The following is a 16,765-nucleotide window of genomic DNA, read 5'->3' on the forward strand; positions in this document are numbered from 1 at the left end:
GTGGGGTTTTGCTCACATGTGTTTTTATATTATTGTCCTCTTCTGAGTTTGTGTCTTGATCCTCCATAATAGTCTTCTATGGTCAGATTCTTTTTTTTTCTTGATTTTTGTTCATCTTTTTTGGCCTTTTTCCTTTTTTTAAAGTTTGAGTTCTGCTCTGGTGATAGAAGGGGTGCTATCTTAGGGTTTTTTTGTGCCAGAGACTGTAGGCCTGGCTATTTACCTGGCACTGCCCTAAAGCCTATAAAGGACCCTTCTCTATGCTGTGCTGAGGTGGTGGGATGGGGTGGGGGTCTTTCTGGAGGCTGTAGGAGTCCGGTCACTTACCTGGGGCTGAACTGGGGTCCTGGTGCTAGTGTCTGGGATGTGCTGAGATCAGTGGGGTGTTTCTTTGTTTCCCTGGAGATTACATTGAAGTATATGGAGGCCTGCTTGCCGAATATTGCTTGTTGTCTGGAGCTGGACTGAAACATGTGGAGGCTCTTAGAGCTGGAGTCTGCCTATTTCCCTGGCTATGCTGAATGTAGGAAATCCTATTGACATTTGCTTGCTTTACCACAGTGGAGTTCAGGATCTTCTGCTGGCTGATGTAGAACTTGCTGCTGACTTGTTGGGTTGTTTCCTGTCCGGGATTGTGCTTCCCTTTTCCCTAATGAGATAAACTTTTCCTGCCAGTCTTCCAAATTTCTTGGGCTCAAAGGTTATTTTACTCCATCCTTTTTTGTCATTCTACTGTTCTAGGATTTGTTTGGGGCTCTATTTTATGGTTGTTTGGAGATGAATATGGGAAGAGTAATGCCAGTTTCCTGCTTACTCTATCATTTTGGTTCCTGAAAGTCTTATCCAGACTGCTTTGTAAAGGTAGTAGCAAAATTAAGCTAATTGGGTAATATTAAAGCCAAATTAGGGCATTACCACTTAGTCTTATAGTTGATAATTAGAACGAGATGATTTTTCCAGATGTTTACTAAAATTATCATTCTATTGGACAAACCCATTTAATTTCCTTTAACTTCAGTTTTCTCATCTGTAAAATGAGCATAAATTACCATATGCCCTATCTACCTCCCAGCATTTTCGAAGGGCACAAATGAGTTAATATTTGCAAAAGCATTTGCAATTGTTAAGCAATATTTAAATGGGAATAACTATTATTATAATTGCTATTATTCTCTAATTTCAGATGAGCATTCTCCAGAATCCCCGAGTATGGCTTGATGCAGCTACTCAGATCTTTTTTTCCCTTTCGCTGGCTTTTGGAGGACACATTGCCTTTTCAAGTTACAATCCACCCAAGTAAGAAGAGTTGTTGCTTTGGTTGTAGCTTGATAGGATTAAAGTTATAAAATCACCTCTCCTCATTTTATATTCTTCGGGCAATCTGCCTCCTAAACTTTTAGAGTGATAAAAATCATGAGACATTATTTTCACATAGCACTGTTCCTCAAAAGAAAACAAAGGGCATTTTTACTAATTAATATTCTATTTCCTGAAGCATAAGAAAGCAAATAAGGAATTTTTAAAGAAACCACCTCTTTTCTATGAGATCTCAGGAAATTACTTGAAAAAAATCCAGCATTTAAAACAGTAGGCACTTAATAAATGTTTACTGACTGATTTCCATGAACTCAAGGCTTAAACATTGAATATTAATTTAGATTAAGAGTATAATCCAACTCTTTCATTTTACAGATGAGGAAACTGAGCGCAAGATTGTATGGGCAGAAAGTGACAGATAGCATTGAAACCAGAATTCTATGATCCTAAATCTAATATTCTTTCCATTGTACCAAGCTGGTCCCCTGCTCGTAGGCTTACCTTCTCCTCAAAGGGTTCTTAGATCTCCTGGTTGTAAAAATTATTCCATGGGTAAAAATGGTTCTCATGGCTTATTGTCAGGACATCTCCCATGTTCTTATTGTGTTATATTATGGATTTTAGCTCTCTGGGTTGTTTTCTTATCCCCTGGTCAGCTCGCTGACAATAGGGAGCCTGAATTTCCTCCTCCAGTGACTAGCACAGTGAATACTTAATACATGTTTGTTATGTTATATTGTGTTCTTGTTTTTAGGGGGAAAAAAACCCTCTCTAAAAAAAAAAAATTGATGAAAAGGTCTTTATTTGTTTCTTTTCCAGGAATGATTGTGAAAAAGATGCTGTCACCATATCCCTAGTGAACAGCATGACCTCCCTCTATGCTTCTATAGCTGTTTTCTCTGTTTTAGGCTTCAAAGCAACAAATGATTACTGGGATTGCCTGGACAGGTAGGATTCTAGTGCAGACACTGCATTGAAGCAGAATGTTGGCTTGTCTTTTTCTTTGTGTGTGTGTGTGTGTGTGTGTGTGTGTGTATGTGTGTATGAGGTCTCAGGGGAGGGAATGTTACAGGAGTATTATGACTGAGCAGGAAGCCAGAATTAATAACTGAATTTTTCCAGGAATTGGAGAATCATGAATAATATGAATATTGTTAGTTACTATACCTAAGTGTTCCTTTTTCATCAGTAGTAAAGTACACAAATAGAATTCAAACTATTCTGTCCCCAACAAAAGCAGGTATATTGAAAATACTAGAATTTCACAACTTTAATAAAAGATAGGGGCAACTAGGTGATGCAGTGTATAGAGCTGAGCTAGAGTCAGATTCATCTTCTTGAATAATTGACATTTATTGGCTGTGTAACCCTGGCTGCCTCAGTTTCCTCATCTCTAAAAGGAGATGGAGAAAGAACTCACAAACTATTTCAGTATCTTTGCCAAGAAAACCCCAAATGGGGTTATGAAGAGTTAAACATGACTGAAATGACTGAACAATAAACTATGAAAAACAGACAACAAGAAAATCAAGTTTTTCCTGAGATGATTGGTTTGCATGTTCTATGTCAGTGGTCCTCAAAGTTTAGTCCAAAGAATTGTTGGGGTCTCTGAAACCCTTTCAGAGGGTCTACAAATTCAAAATTATTTTTTATTTCTAATATAGTAAATAGCTATAAATATAACCCATGTGAACAAAAACTCTTTGAACAGATCCTCGATAGTTTTTTAACAACATGAAGATACTGAGAACAAAAGTTTGAGAACCACCATATGTACTTGTAAAAATGTGCTATGATCTTGGATTGTCAATCTCCAAATTAACAAACTTAATTGAAAATAACTATTTCCCAGTGTTGTAATGCTAGAATGAAAATTATAAATAAGACTGATAGAACAATACTACTACCACTACTGTCCAATAAATTTTGATAGATACCAGAAAAAGAAGCATTCAATGTTAATGCATTTTAACCAAATCATTAAGGGATTCATTGTACTGCTGCAGCAGTAACCTTGAAAGTAAAGTAGGGCAATTGGAGTTTTAGCCAAGACAATGAAATTTAGAATTCAGTGATATCACCTACACTCCTTTAGCAACCTAGAAACAGCCAGACCTAATACCAAATTAACACAATTACTTTTTTCCTTTTTTTTTAATTAAAGCTTTTTATTTTCAAAATATATACATAGTTTTCAACATTCACCCTTGCAAAACCTTGTACCACAATTACTTGATCAAAATAGGTTGCTTCCTTCCTCTTCCCAGAAATTGCATTCCAGGTCACCTCCTTCTCATCCCTTTCCCATCCCAAGCTATTTCTCATGACTTCCTTTTGGTGTCTCTCTAGCTATTTTCTCTCCTAGGCTCAAATGTCTGATGGCCTATCCCACATATGCTTATTAAGAGCATTTGATTTGATAAATTCATACGAGGACACATTTTGTTTTTCTTTCATCTGCTTATCATAGTACTTAAATGACTAGTTATATTGCTGTCCAACTGTAGATTCGTTCATGCAAGTTCAGCTAGGCTCCATGGAAGCTGATGTGCTGCCTCTTTTCCTCACTCTTTGTTTTCTTTATTTGCTTCTTATTTCTTCTTCTTCTCCTTTTCTTCTTCTTCTTCTTCTTCTTCTTCTTCTTCTTCTTCTTCTTCTTCTTGTTCTTGTTCTTCTTCTTCTTCTTGTTCTTCTTGTTCTTCTTCTTCTTCTTCATCCTCATTAACATCATCATCAGTATGAACCCCTTGGTGATATGTGACTATCATGATGTATTCATTTGAGTTTTTGTTTAGTCTCTTAAGTCATGTCCAACTCTTTGTGACCTCCTTTTAAGTTTTCTGCTTCTTTCTCTGACTCAAATAGATAAAGAAACAGATTCAAACAGAGTTAAGTGACTTGCTTAGGACTTGCAAGTAAGTATCTAAGGATGAATCTGGAGTATACATTGCATCACCTAGCTCACCCTATTCATTTGAGTTACTGCTGAGCTATGGATAGTAGAGATCACTGAAAACCAAAAAAAAAAAAAAAAAAAAAAAAAAAAAATCCAAGCCTTGTTTTAGCTAACTTTTTTTCTCTTTTTTTTCTAAATATATACAAAGATAGTTTTCAATATTTGCCCTTGCAAAAACTTGTGTTCCTTATTCTTCTCCCTTCCTTCCCCCACGCCCTTCCCTAGAAACAAGTAATCCAATATGTTAAATATATGCAATTCTTCTAATGTTTCCACATTTATCATGTTGCACACGAAAAATCAGATCAAAAAGGAAAAAAGAGAGAAAGAAAAAAAGCAAACAACAATAAAAAAGGTGAAAACATTATGTTGTGATCCACATTTAGTCCCATAGTCCTCTTTCTGCATGAAGATGGCTGTCTCCATCACAAGTCCATTGGAATTGGTCTGAATCATCTCCTTTTAGCTAACATTTTCCACTTTCTTCCCCTCTTCTCTCCACCTCCACCCCAGAAAGAACTACTCACTGGTAGAAAGGGATTATTATGGTTGTGTTGGGTCACTCAATAGTTCCTCTGTTTTGCCTCAGAGAATAATAATCTAAAATTGGAATTTCAGGGATTATGATAAGTCTTAGAGTGACATTTTGAGGGCATGACCTGTTTACCAGAATCCATCCAAAAATGCCATACTTGCTTGTAAAGGCTTATTGACTCTGCTCTTCCTACTCAGTGGATAACTCAAAGGAATTCAATGTGATAAATCAAAGGAAGGTGAAGCTACTTTCAGCCTGACCCCTATAATCACTTTATCAGTTCTGTAAGAGTTTAATGCCCTCTTAAAAAGAGAAGACATATCTCAGCAAAGAATTTATTGGATTTCATAGTTAAGGCAAAGCTTCCCCTTCACATGACACAGATAGGGGATTGTTGTTGTTCACTCATTTCAGGCATGTCCAACTTTGCATGGCCCCATTTAGGGTTTTCTTAGCAAAGATACTACAGGGGTTTGCCATTTCCTTCTCTAAGTCATTTTATGGGTGGGAGACTATAGAAAACAGGGGTTAAGTGACTTGCCAGAAGCACACAGCTAATAAGTGTTTGAGACCAGATTTAAATTCAGAAAGATGAGTCTTTCTGACTCCAGGGCTGGCACTCCATTTACTGTGCCAGCTAGCTGCCCTAGATAGGAATTAGGAAATAGAATTAAGCAGCTCCTTCTCAAAAGAGATATGGTTCCCCCATCCCCATTGTTGAGTATAGACATGGGGTATCTCACAGTATAATTTAAAATCTAGATCTGGAGTAACTGAGTCCTGTTTTGGAAGACTTTTCCTAATAGTTATTTACTAGTGAATGATACATCCCTTCCACTGACCACATTTATGGTGGTAATAAATTTGTTTCAAGGTTTCTGAATCCAATGACCTGCGAGTAATTTTGTGTACACCCAGTAAAATGCTCACAAAGCCATCTGTTCTTCTTTCTGTCAGAAACATCATCAGCATCATCAATGAGTTTGACTTTCCAGATCAAAGCATCCAGCGGGACGACTATCTGACCTGCTTCACGCACTTGAATTCCACCCAGGCAGACAGGATAGCACGTCTCCAGCTGAAGAGCTGCCACCTGCAAGATTTCTTGGACAAGGTAGTGATACTCAGACCAGATATCGGGTTTAGTAAGAAGCAGTGTGGCTTAGTGGAAAGATCATAGGATTTATCAGAGGACGGGGCAAGAAGCTTCAACTAATTGCTGACTGTGTGTCTGTAAGACATTGAGAAAGGAGAATTTTTCTGGATCTCTTTCTTTGAGGAGCCGTATGATGAAGAGGGTGGACTAGATAATCTCCAGAGTCCCTGTAAAATCTAAGTCCTCTGACTCTAAGGATATTCATATATAGTATTCATCCAGACACATGTTACCTGGCCTTAACAAGTATTGTTTCTTTTTAGAAGGAACCTCAATGGCTACCTAGTTCAATCTATACCTGAAAAAGAACTCTCATGAGGACACACAAAAAGTATGCATCTGGCCTCTGCTTGAAAACCTGCCCATGAAAAGGAATCTACTTCCTCTAGTGATTTCTGTTAAACTTTCAATGTTTAACATTTTTTTCCCCTAATCTCTGACTGAAATGTGGCATTTATTTCAATTATTTCTATTTTTTTTCTGAGGAGGGACACAAGTTCTAATCAATCCAAAATAATTTATTAAGCACTACTATGTACCAGACCTTTTGCTTCCTAGTTCTTAGAAATTTCTTCTTGCTTAAAATACAAATTTTTCTTTCTTGACACTTTCATTTATTGTTCCAGCTTCTTTCCTTCAATAGTAGCAAATCGGTTTTTTTTTCCCTTCAAAATGGCAAATCTAATAATTTATATTTTGCTTAGCCCCAGATGGTAGACCTAGGATCAATGGGTAGCATTTGCAAAGGGATAAAATTTTCCATAAAACTTTAATGACACCCATTAACTTAGTCTCAAATCACAGATGGAAAAGGAGAATAAAGGAAGCATTTTTATTTGTACTATCTTCCAGGAGAACCAAATAAATACTGGTTTTTCACTGAAAAATAAACAGTAAGGCAGGAACATGCTTTCTGATCTGAAGAGAGATGAGACTTTAAAGCAAGATTGCTTGGACCTAAAGGGCAGAACTGGGAATAATGTGAAGAGGGCAAGAATTAAGCTTTTTGTAAGGAATAATTTCCTAGCATTTAGAAACATATAGAAAATTGATAACTTCATACTGAAGGTTTTCAAGCTAAGGCACATTTTGGGCACATTTTAGGGAGGATTCTTATCCAGATTTGGATTATACTAAAGTGATGACTCTTAGCCTTTTTTGTATCATGATCATCTTTGACAGTATGGGGAAATATGGAGACTCCTATCCCTTCTCAGAAAAAAAAAAATTAGAAATAATTGAAGTAAATGCCACATTTCAGTCAGAGATTAGGGGAAATAAAGATATAATTTTTTTACCCATTAAAATTCAGAGATGTCCAAACTCTATCTTCCTCTAATAGGACAAATAAAGTTGTGAACCTCCATGTTATAAGCTCTTGGCCACTAGAAATGTTTTCTAATTCTGAGATTCTGATATATGATCATAGATTGCCACAAGAACCACCTTGATATTGTTCTTTCTCAGGCAAGGTGTGTGAAATACATTTGATTTAAAAAGAAAAGGCATTAAAGATTGTAGGACTTCAAACATAGTGCTGGTAGGATCTCTAGTGAACACTAAGTCTGACCTTATTGACAGAAGCAACCGAGGAACAGGGGAGAAGTTAATAATATGACTTCTCTCTCTTTCCCTCACCTTTATTTCAGTCCCAATGGCAGAGAAACTGTGGTATATTTAGTTGAAGAGGATGGAAAATTGATTAATTCTCCCTTTTGTTTTCTATCAATTTAATGTATGACCATGGTTAATTATAATCTCTTGTTGCCTCCATGTATAAAATGGGAAAATCATGTTATATCCTATCAATGTGCATGGAAGGGGCTTTGAAATCTATGGGTTAGAAGTGCTACACTTCTACCCCCATAAAACATCATCTTTGGAAGAAATGTACTTTTTTTCATTTCACAACATCATCAGATTGTGGCAGTTCAAGTAAGTTCAGTATAGATTCTAGACAAGGAACTCCAGTTTTTTCATCACTAGAGTTTAGCCATGTTCCTCCTGAATACCATTGTCAAGGGACAAGGAAAAAGAAAAAGAAGATAAGATTAAGGAGAAAGGAGGTTGGGGGGAAGAACTGAAGGAGAATAAAATAGAAAGTTGAAAGAAATGAGGATGGTCTCTTTGGTTTAAAGCTGGAAGGTTCACCTTCAAGGTTTCTTCTTCAAACTTCCTCATCACATAGAAGAGGAGACTGTGGCTAAGAGAAGTTAACAAACTCACATGTGGAACAAATAGAAACAAAAGAAATGTGTCTATACATACCCTCTGTACCCAAGCAGTTATTAGAGGCTAAGGTCAGTCCAGACCATGTGTACTCTGCTTAAGCTACCTAATCCTGGACAGGAAGACAAGTTTCCAAATCCCCTTGCTGACAAACAAAAGGTTTATCCTGCTATTTGAAGGGCTCTTAAACTGGTTTCCAAGATTTTATTTCAGAAAAAAAAAAATTGATAACTATTGTTGTTATTGTTCAGTCACTTTATTCAGATTCTTTGTGGCCTTATTTGAAGTGTTTTGTTTTTTTGTTTTTTTTTTTTTTTTTTGGCAAAGAAGCTGGCGTGGTTTGCCATTTCCTTCTCCAATTTATTTGTACCATTGAGGAAACTGAGGCAAACAGAGTTAAGCAACTTGTAGGATTACACAGTAATAAGTATTTGAGGCCAGATTTAAATTCAGGAAGGTGACTTTTCTTGAAGCCAGGCTTGATGCTTTATCCATTGACACCAATATAATTAGTTTCCTTTATACTCATATTTTATGCATTTAGTAACATGATTCTGAGAATGGGTCCATAGACTTTTTCAGACTGCTGTTGAAGAGCTCAAGGACACAAAAAAAGCTTAAGAACCTCAGGACCAGAGCTGAAATCCCATTTGTGTAATCTTAGCAAGTCACTTTAGGACAGAGTTTCCTTTTCTGTAAAATGAGGGGTTTGGATTAGAAGGCCTTTGCGGTCTCTTCCAGCACTAGATCCAAGATTTGAATGTGGCTGTGAACCAAAGCTCCCAAACCCAGGGCCTGACATGGTTGTGCATGTGTCTCTGTGTGTGTGTCCCACAGAGTGCTTCTGGTACCGGCCTGGCCTTTATCGTCTTCACGGAGGCCATCATCCATATGCCTGGCTCTCCTGGATGGGCTGTGCTTTTCTTTGGAATGCTATTTTCCTTGGGACTTACTTCCATGTTTGGGAATATGGAAGGAGTACTGACCCCTATCCTAGACATGCAAATTGTGCCCAGGTCAGTCCCCAAGGAATTAATAACAGGTAAGTGAAGAATTAGGCCATTCTTACAATAATCTTAATTACTCACTTGTTATCTTCCTTCTTATTCCCTTCCCCATCATATCTTCTCTCTTCAGAGTTACTTACTAGCCCAAGGCATCCTTTCTATTCTCTTACATCTTTCCTGGACTCCTGCTCTAATCAACAGGTTTAATAATATTATAATCTTCTTAGGAGGAATGAGAGTAGGGGGTTTTGAGGGTTTTCACTAATATAAAAAATAAGATGTTCTAACCTTGCCTCCATGTGCCCTTCCAAGTTTGGGGTTCACATGTCATCTCCAGAAGATTCTGGGGTAGAGGAAAAAAACTAGAATAGTACTCCTCCCCCTATTATCTAGCCCAGCCATAGTCTAACTTAAATCCCTAATCAAGGCCATGTCCTCCCATCTACTCAGTATTTGAGTGCTGGAGAAGTAGAACAAATGGAAAGAATAAGGAAGAAGAAAAGAGAAGGGAAGAAGAGAAAGGAAGAGGGGAAGGGAAGAGAAAGGGAAGGGGAAAGTAAAAGGGAAAGGAAAGGAAAAAGGAACAGGAAGGGAAGAGGGGAAGGGCAGAGCAGGGCAAATGAGGAAAAGAAAACCTAAAGATGAACAAGATGCTTCCTAAGGATTAGCATTATCCCAAAACTAAATGGGCAATTTTCCTTTATGGAGGTAGAGGATTCCCAATCTTTGGAGGTGTTTAAGTAGTCTTTAAGCACCAGATGATGATTTGTTCTGCGTATTGTAGAAACGAATCTTTTTATCGGTATGGCCTGAAGCTCCTTACGGCTCGGAAATCTGAGATTCTGTGAAAAGTGTTTATAAGTAGCAAAAAAGTCTTGTTGCTACTGCTCCTGGCTATCATCTCCCCTCCCATTTCTTCTTTCCTTCCTTTCCATCAACCAACATAATATTTTCTTTCTTTTTCAGCTGTGATATGCCTAGTTTGCTGCCTCTCTGCTCTTTGTTTCACACTACAATCTGGCAGTTATTGGCTTGAAATCTTTGACAATTATGCAGCTTCCTTGAACCTGTTAATCTTTGCCTTCTTTGAAGTAATCGGTGTCATTTATGTTTATGGAATGAAAAGGTAATTAACCTGGGGAGCTCCCTCCTAAATAATGTTTCAAGGGGATCTGAGATTAGACCTATCAGCCAAACTCCTGCCCTCCTCCCTTTGATAAAGTGAAGGAGAGCCCAGTAGGAATCTGATTGTCCCTAGAGATAAGGAACTCAGCCAGTTAAAAGCAATTTCCTCTAAAGAATTCGCTGAGACCCTTACATATGCCCACAAAATAAAAAGACCTAAAGGAAGAGTTCTAGCTTCTTAGGTAGGTTTTCTGTTAGTCTGTGGGAGATACATACAACAATGATACAAGGATTAGATGGATTTTGATCCATACCAGTGGAGGGAGTGGTGAGAGTGTGATCATCTCTAAGATCAAAGACATTGAAATAAAAGACATTGAAATCTATAAGCAAAATAAGTTTTTTAATGGCAAAAAAATGAGTTTATCAAAAACATTCAAGGCAGAATGGTACAGTGAATAAAGAACTGGCCTTCAGCCAAGAAGACCTGACCAAGTCCCCTCTCTGACAAATCCTGGATATGTGATCCTGAACAAAGCACTTAACTTCTTAGTGTCCTAAGTAACTCTTAAATTAAAGAGGAGATGCCTACCTGCATTAGTAGAGAGAGTTTCTTCTTTCAGGAGTTTTCTATACTAGTAAAATCACAAGTTTGGTCTCTGTCCCTACCCAGAAACATTCTTAGCTGTAGGGCCATCTAGAGTATCATTCTGCAACATAAGTGAGTACCAGACAATGCTTTTAGAACCATATAGCTAAGGAATTGTATTTTGTCCAATTGTGCATTGTTGATTCTAATATAAAAAGAAAGATATATCTTAAGCATGTTCTGAAATTAGCTGGCCAGATTTTCTACTGAACAGTTTCAAGAAAGAGTAAATAATATCTAAAATGTCATTTCAGTCATCCTGTTCCTTTAGTTTGTGATTTCAACAAACATCAGTGTAGAAATTGAAGCAATAGTGGGTTTCCCTTATAAAATAAAAGTCAGTTTTTGTTCAGTAAGATTGTATCTTGTTTGTTTTACTTTCACTTGTTTAACTGGAGAGTGGTTTTAGGAAACTTGAAAGAATGAAGCAGAGATATAAATAGACCTGTTTTTTTTTTTATTATTATTCCAATAATTGAAAGTACCATGAGTTCAGTGGTTGAATATTCTTTTCACTACTCAAGTCACATTCCCTCCACACCTTAACAGAAGGCTTCATGATTCTGTGAAGCCAAAAAACTCATCTCTTGATAATCAAACTTTTGGCACTGAACCTTTATGAATATAATGGGGCTGGTCTTTGGATAACACATATCTTCTCATTGAGTCTGTATTTGAAATTATTCCATCTTGAAAGGGATTGCTGAAGTACTTCGTTTCCTTCCTGGAAAATCCTTTTCAATACTTAATTTAATAATGACATAGCCTATTTCTTGCAAAGAGCCAAATTTGGTTTTATCTATGACATAAAGTTGTCATCACCTTATTAATGTTATAAAAAAGAAGAGAGAAAAAGAAATTGTTGCTCAGAACTGCCAAGGTTGGAGTCAGGAGTATTTTTAAAAAATAAATACACAGGGGTAATTTGGTGAGATTTATTAAAATTTGGGGTTATTCACTCTTTGCCAATAAAGAGGGACTGAGTCCTATGACATAAAGAAAAAATAATCTTTCTTATACATCTAATTGAAGAGGCTTCAAAGTCAGGACTAGGGACCAGGAAAGGTAGGGCAAGAATGTGAATTGTTTGGTTCACATGGCAGGTTCTGTGACGATGTGGAATGGATGACAGGAAGGCGGCCCAACCTCTACTGGCAGGTGACATGGAAAATCATCAGTCCTATGCTGCTGCTGATCATCTTTGTAGCCTACATCATCCTAATGACACAGAAGCAGCCAACGTATGGATCCTGGAACCCACAATATGTAGGTCTCTTTATTTAAGAAATTCAGGGAATCTTACCCACTCAACTCTCTGGGCCCAACAAGGAGCTAAATTTATCAATTCTCTGAAATCAGTTTAAATTTTGTTGATATCTTTTGACCAAAAATCTACCTCTATAACTCCAAAGACCCAGAGAATATATAAATTGGATAACCACTATCTCAGATCTACTCACAGTATTAAAATTCCAATCTCATAAGCTGCCCTTTGTTCCCCAAATCTTGTTTAAAACCTGAGCATAGTATATATATATTTGGGCTCTTGATAAGAGGACAATGAAAATTACAAAGGCAAAAATAATAAGAATGAAATGTCCTTATTTGAATAGAAATAAATCTGTCATAGTAAGCTATCATAGTAAGCATAAATTATGATGCTAATTTTAAATTATATATAATATATAATAATTAAATCATGTTTAGTTATCTGTTTAAATGTAGTACAACAGATAGGATGCTAAATTTACAATTGGAGAGTTGGATAAAAATCCTGAATCTCACTACTTATGTGACCAAAGGAAAGAAATTTAATCTCTTTGGGTCTCAGTTTCCTCAAATGAGGGGAATGAAATCTAAAGTCTCTATTGGTAAACCTACAATCCTGCAATTTTATTTTAGACAAAGAAAGTAAAAGTGACTACACCTTCCATTGTATAGCACATTATATTTTTCTTTAAATTTTAAAAATTCTTTACTTAAACACCAAAAAAGAAAGCATTTCCATATATACAGCAGAACACAGAAAGAAGACTGTATGAAACTTTGTCTCTATTTCACACAATTTGCTTTAATATATTTCATCAGTTATTTCCAAAACTATCCTGCTTACAAAATGGCAAATAATATGAGGCCAAAATCAAGAGATTTTAAAATATAAGAAAGGAAAATAAGTCATAAAGAATCTGACAACACATGAGGAAACTGGGGCCTAAAAGGATTGAATTTCTTTCCTATGGCCACACAAGGAGTGAGATTCAAGACTTGTACTCCATTCTTATAAGATTTGTGATTGAACAGGGAGTGAAACTCATATCTCCTTATTCAACTCTATGATTTTTTCCCCCCTAAGTTTAGAGATTCCATAGAGATTTTAGAATTTAGACCAAAAGTGTCAAATTCACAAGTGGCATGTGCTTGCAAAATTCTTGAGTGTGCCAGAACCAGATTAAAATGTAACTGGGAAATAGTTAGCAAAATAAATGAACGTACAAGATAGATAATGTCAATTTGTGGTTTTCTAAGTCAATATGTGGTCTGTAGGGATCTGTTTCTATTTGAGCTTGACACAATTGGTCTAGATCATTCTGTAATCCCAAATAAAACATCATAATTATATAGCTTTTCAGTTGTATTTTATATATGATATATAAAATAATATAATAAAAATAAATATATATAAAATAGAACTCTGAAAAGCATACAGTGCTATATATATGTACAAATATATATATATATATATACACAGAGAGAGAGAGAGAGAGATGTCTCACCTAATGCTGCCAATTGGTTCCACAGAAACACAACGTTAAAGAAAATAATTATAGAGGTAACAGATATAGTCATCAGAAAGACATTATAAATAAATAATAGTTATAGGAGCATTTGGGGACTTTATGCTGAGGTTCAGTGATAATTTATCAATGATGTAATTGTAAAATGAGCTTGGCTGGGAAAACCTAAATAAGATTCTGAGGACATCATCTCATTTAAACTATGCTAATATGAATCATTTGGCTCCCAAGAATCCATTGCTGTTTTGATCATAATAAAGTCTTTTTCTACCTTGCCCCTCAGATGAAACTGCTTATGTTGCGGGGAGAGCATCCTCAGGAATCAGAGGTCTTACCCCAACATTTCCTATTAATACACAAAAAATACACTTTTCTTTTTCCTGTAATTTAGCTAGAACTCTGAGCTCATTGATCCCAGGAAGGAAGAAGGTTGGGTTCTGCCCAAAGCAAAAAGTCTAAGTCAGCAAACAATATAAATCCCATTGCTACAGTTGCTGGGAAAGGCATTTCCTAATTCAATTTTTCTTACTATCAATGATCCTCATTTAAAGGAACTCAAAATAAAGTTACCAATGGGACTAGCCTATGTCACCTTCCCATGCCACTTTGGACATTCCAGCAGTAAACTTTGTGATTGTTTTATTCCTACAGGATGATTTCCCAATCAAGCAGGAGAAATTCTACCCTGGCTGGGTGCGCGGCATCTGTGTGATATTGTCACTACTTCCTTGCATGTGGGTACCTGGGATTGCACTTTTTCAGCTAATCACCAGGAGGCAAAAAAAGGGGAAGAATTCATGGTCAGAAACTTATGGCAAAAATCCTATGAATCTGTAGAGAATTGAAAGGGTAATTCTATGTAAAAGAGGAAGGAAATAAGGGAATTAATGCATAAACTGTGAGTCTGGGTTATCAGAGTGGTTTTGCCCTTTGGACAAGGAGGACAGTCTTTGGCGTCCTTGTAAAGAGTAGTTTATTTAGTTGTTACCCATCAAAACATTCTCTCTCCTAGCACCAGAATACCCTACTTCTCAGTTTTCCCTTACTTACTGGCTCACATGTATATTTCCCATTTGGATGTCAATAATATATGCCAGCACAGTGGATAGAGTGCTATCCAGCCTGAGACACTTACTAGCTGTGTGACCCTGGGCAAGTCACTTACCCCTGTTTGCCTCAGTTTCCTTATCTGTAAAATGACCAACAAAAGGAAATGGCAAATTATTCCATCATCTTTGCCAAGAAAATCTCCAATGAGATTACAAAGAATCAGACATGTCTGAACAATACCAAAGAAAAGCATCCTGACCAACAATAGAAATGGATGTGACGTAGTCACAGTGTGACACGAAATATAAAGTAGTATCAGCTGCTCCAAGGACAAGACTCTAGAACCTCATCTCCATAGTAACTGCCCATTCACATCTCTCTATTTGCCCAATCACTCACACGGGTGTCCCGCCTACCTTGTTTTCTATGAGTTTTACTACACCTGGTTTCATCTCCTTCCTCCTCACAAGCCATTCACTCACCTTATATTCTAAATTAAGCTCTATACCCTTTTCAGGGTCTGTTTCACACATCTGTAATCATACCAGTGTAAAGCTACTATTACTACAACAAAAAGAAAAAAATAGAAAAGAAAATATGCACCAAGAAGTTCATTAGTGAAGATGTACTTGTGCTAAACCTGTAAATCAATGTAATATTTAAGGATAACAAAATGACAGACTAAGGATCTTGCTTATCTTTAAGCCACTTCTCATGATTAAATCTGATTAAAGCAATATGATGATTTGTCTGTTTTTGAAAGCAGTCGCCACTGAAACCTCTGAAATGATGGATAAGGTTATTGAACATATTTGTCAAGATCACACCACTGATGAACATTTTCTATACCAGAATTTCTTAAACTTTGGAGTCATGTAATTAATTGAATGTGGGGATCATGAAAAATCTGGCAACAGTAAAAGGTATCAAATATTCTGCCAATATTTAATTCTTTATTGTAAAATAAACACATCCATCTCATTAGTATGCAAATTTGCTTTCATCTTTAATAAATAGTAAAATTCTATGTTTATCAAAGAATTGTTTTAAAATACATTTCTTTATAATTATCAGTAAATGTTTGATTTGTATAACCTATTTTATACCCCAAGATGCCTGGGTTTGTATAAAAATTTCTCAGGCAAAAAGGGATCAGAAGTAGAAAATGCTTAAGAAGCCTCTATTATACATGAATCTATTTACCTCTGAGCCTTAGATCATGTCTACTCAAAATAAAGTTGCACTATCAGAGTCAGTCTTGGATGAACAGACCTTGTAGGTATCTGAAAGTACCTGAGAATCCGCTGTTTTTGGCCACCCTCATTGTTTTTTCCTACTGTGCATGGGAGTTAACTACCTTATTTACTCTTTTTAAACACACTCAGGTGTCTCTGAAAGCAATCTCTAGTTTGAGGCCCATTGTTGTATTAGCATCCACTCAGAACTGTTGCTTCTTGAACTTTTACTAATGTGTTTCTTTTACTAGCCAATCACAGGACATTTTAGTTTAAATTAAAAGATATTTACTTTAACAAAATAAAAAAGTGATAAGAAATATCCCCCCAAAATATAGAAGTTCTTCTTCCACAGTTGATTTTATCCTAAGTGGAATAAGGGGACACACAAAGAATAGATGCATTGTCAGGGCAACTCATACTCCGTGGGGGGCTTGCTAGCTGGAACACCTTTCTGCCTATGCTCCAAAGTGATTGCTTCCCTACCAAGCTGCCTATGTTCTCTGCTGAAGTCACAGGATTGCAGGATGGCCTATCTCCTCACTGGTGGTGCCCCCAATTCAGTTTCTCTCTGCTGGCATCTTTATTAAGCTGTCCTCTGCTTCTCTCTGCCAACATTTCCACTGAGTTGCTTTTGTATGTCTTTTTCTATTTCACAAAAAAAGAAATCCTCAGATCTTAGAACACTCAAGGGCCATCTAGTTCTTTTGT

At 36.6% G+C, this 16,765-nt stretch overlaps 1 protein-coding gene across 1 annotated transcript in view; it reads left to right on the forward strand.

Moving 5' to 3' along the window:
* SLC6A18 (solute carrier family 6 member 18) overlaps positions 1–15,556 on the forward strand; it is a 58,791-nt gene extending 43,235 nt beyond the window's left edge. The window contains 8 exon segments of the mRNA XM_051969805.1: positions 1,184–1,296; positions 2,137–2,265; positions 5,766–5,922; positions 9,031–9,235; positions 10,167–10,326; positions 12,078–12,240; positions 14,421–14,580; positions 14,583–15,556. Of these exon segments, the coding sequence (XP_051825765.1) occupies positions 1,184–1,296; positions 2,137–2,265; positions 5,766–5,922; positions 9,031–9,235; positions 10,167–10,326; positions 12,078–12,240; positions 14,421–14,580; positions 14,583–14,614 (1,119 nt within the window). The 3' untranslated portion in view covers positions 14,615–15,556.
* The last annotated feature ends 1,209 nt before the right edge of the window (positions 15,557–16,765 follow it).

Source organism: Antechinus flavipes, chromosome 1 (genome assembly GCF_016432865.1).
Source record: "Antechinus flavipes isolate AdamAnt ecotype Samford, QLD, Australia chromosome 1, AdamAnt_v2, whole genome shotgun sequence".
NCBI lineage: Eukaryota > Metazoa > Chordata > Mammalia > Dasyuromorphia > Dasyuridae > Antechinus > Antechinus flavipes.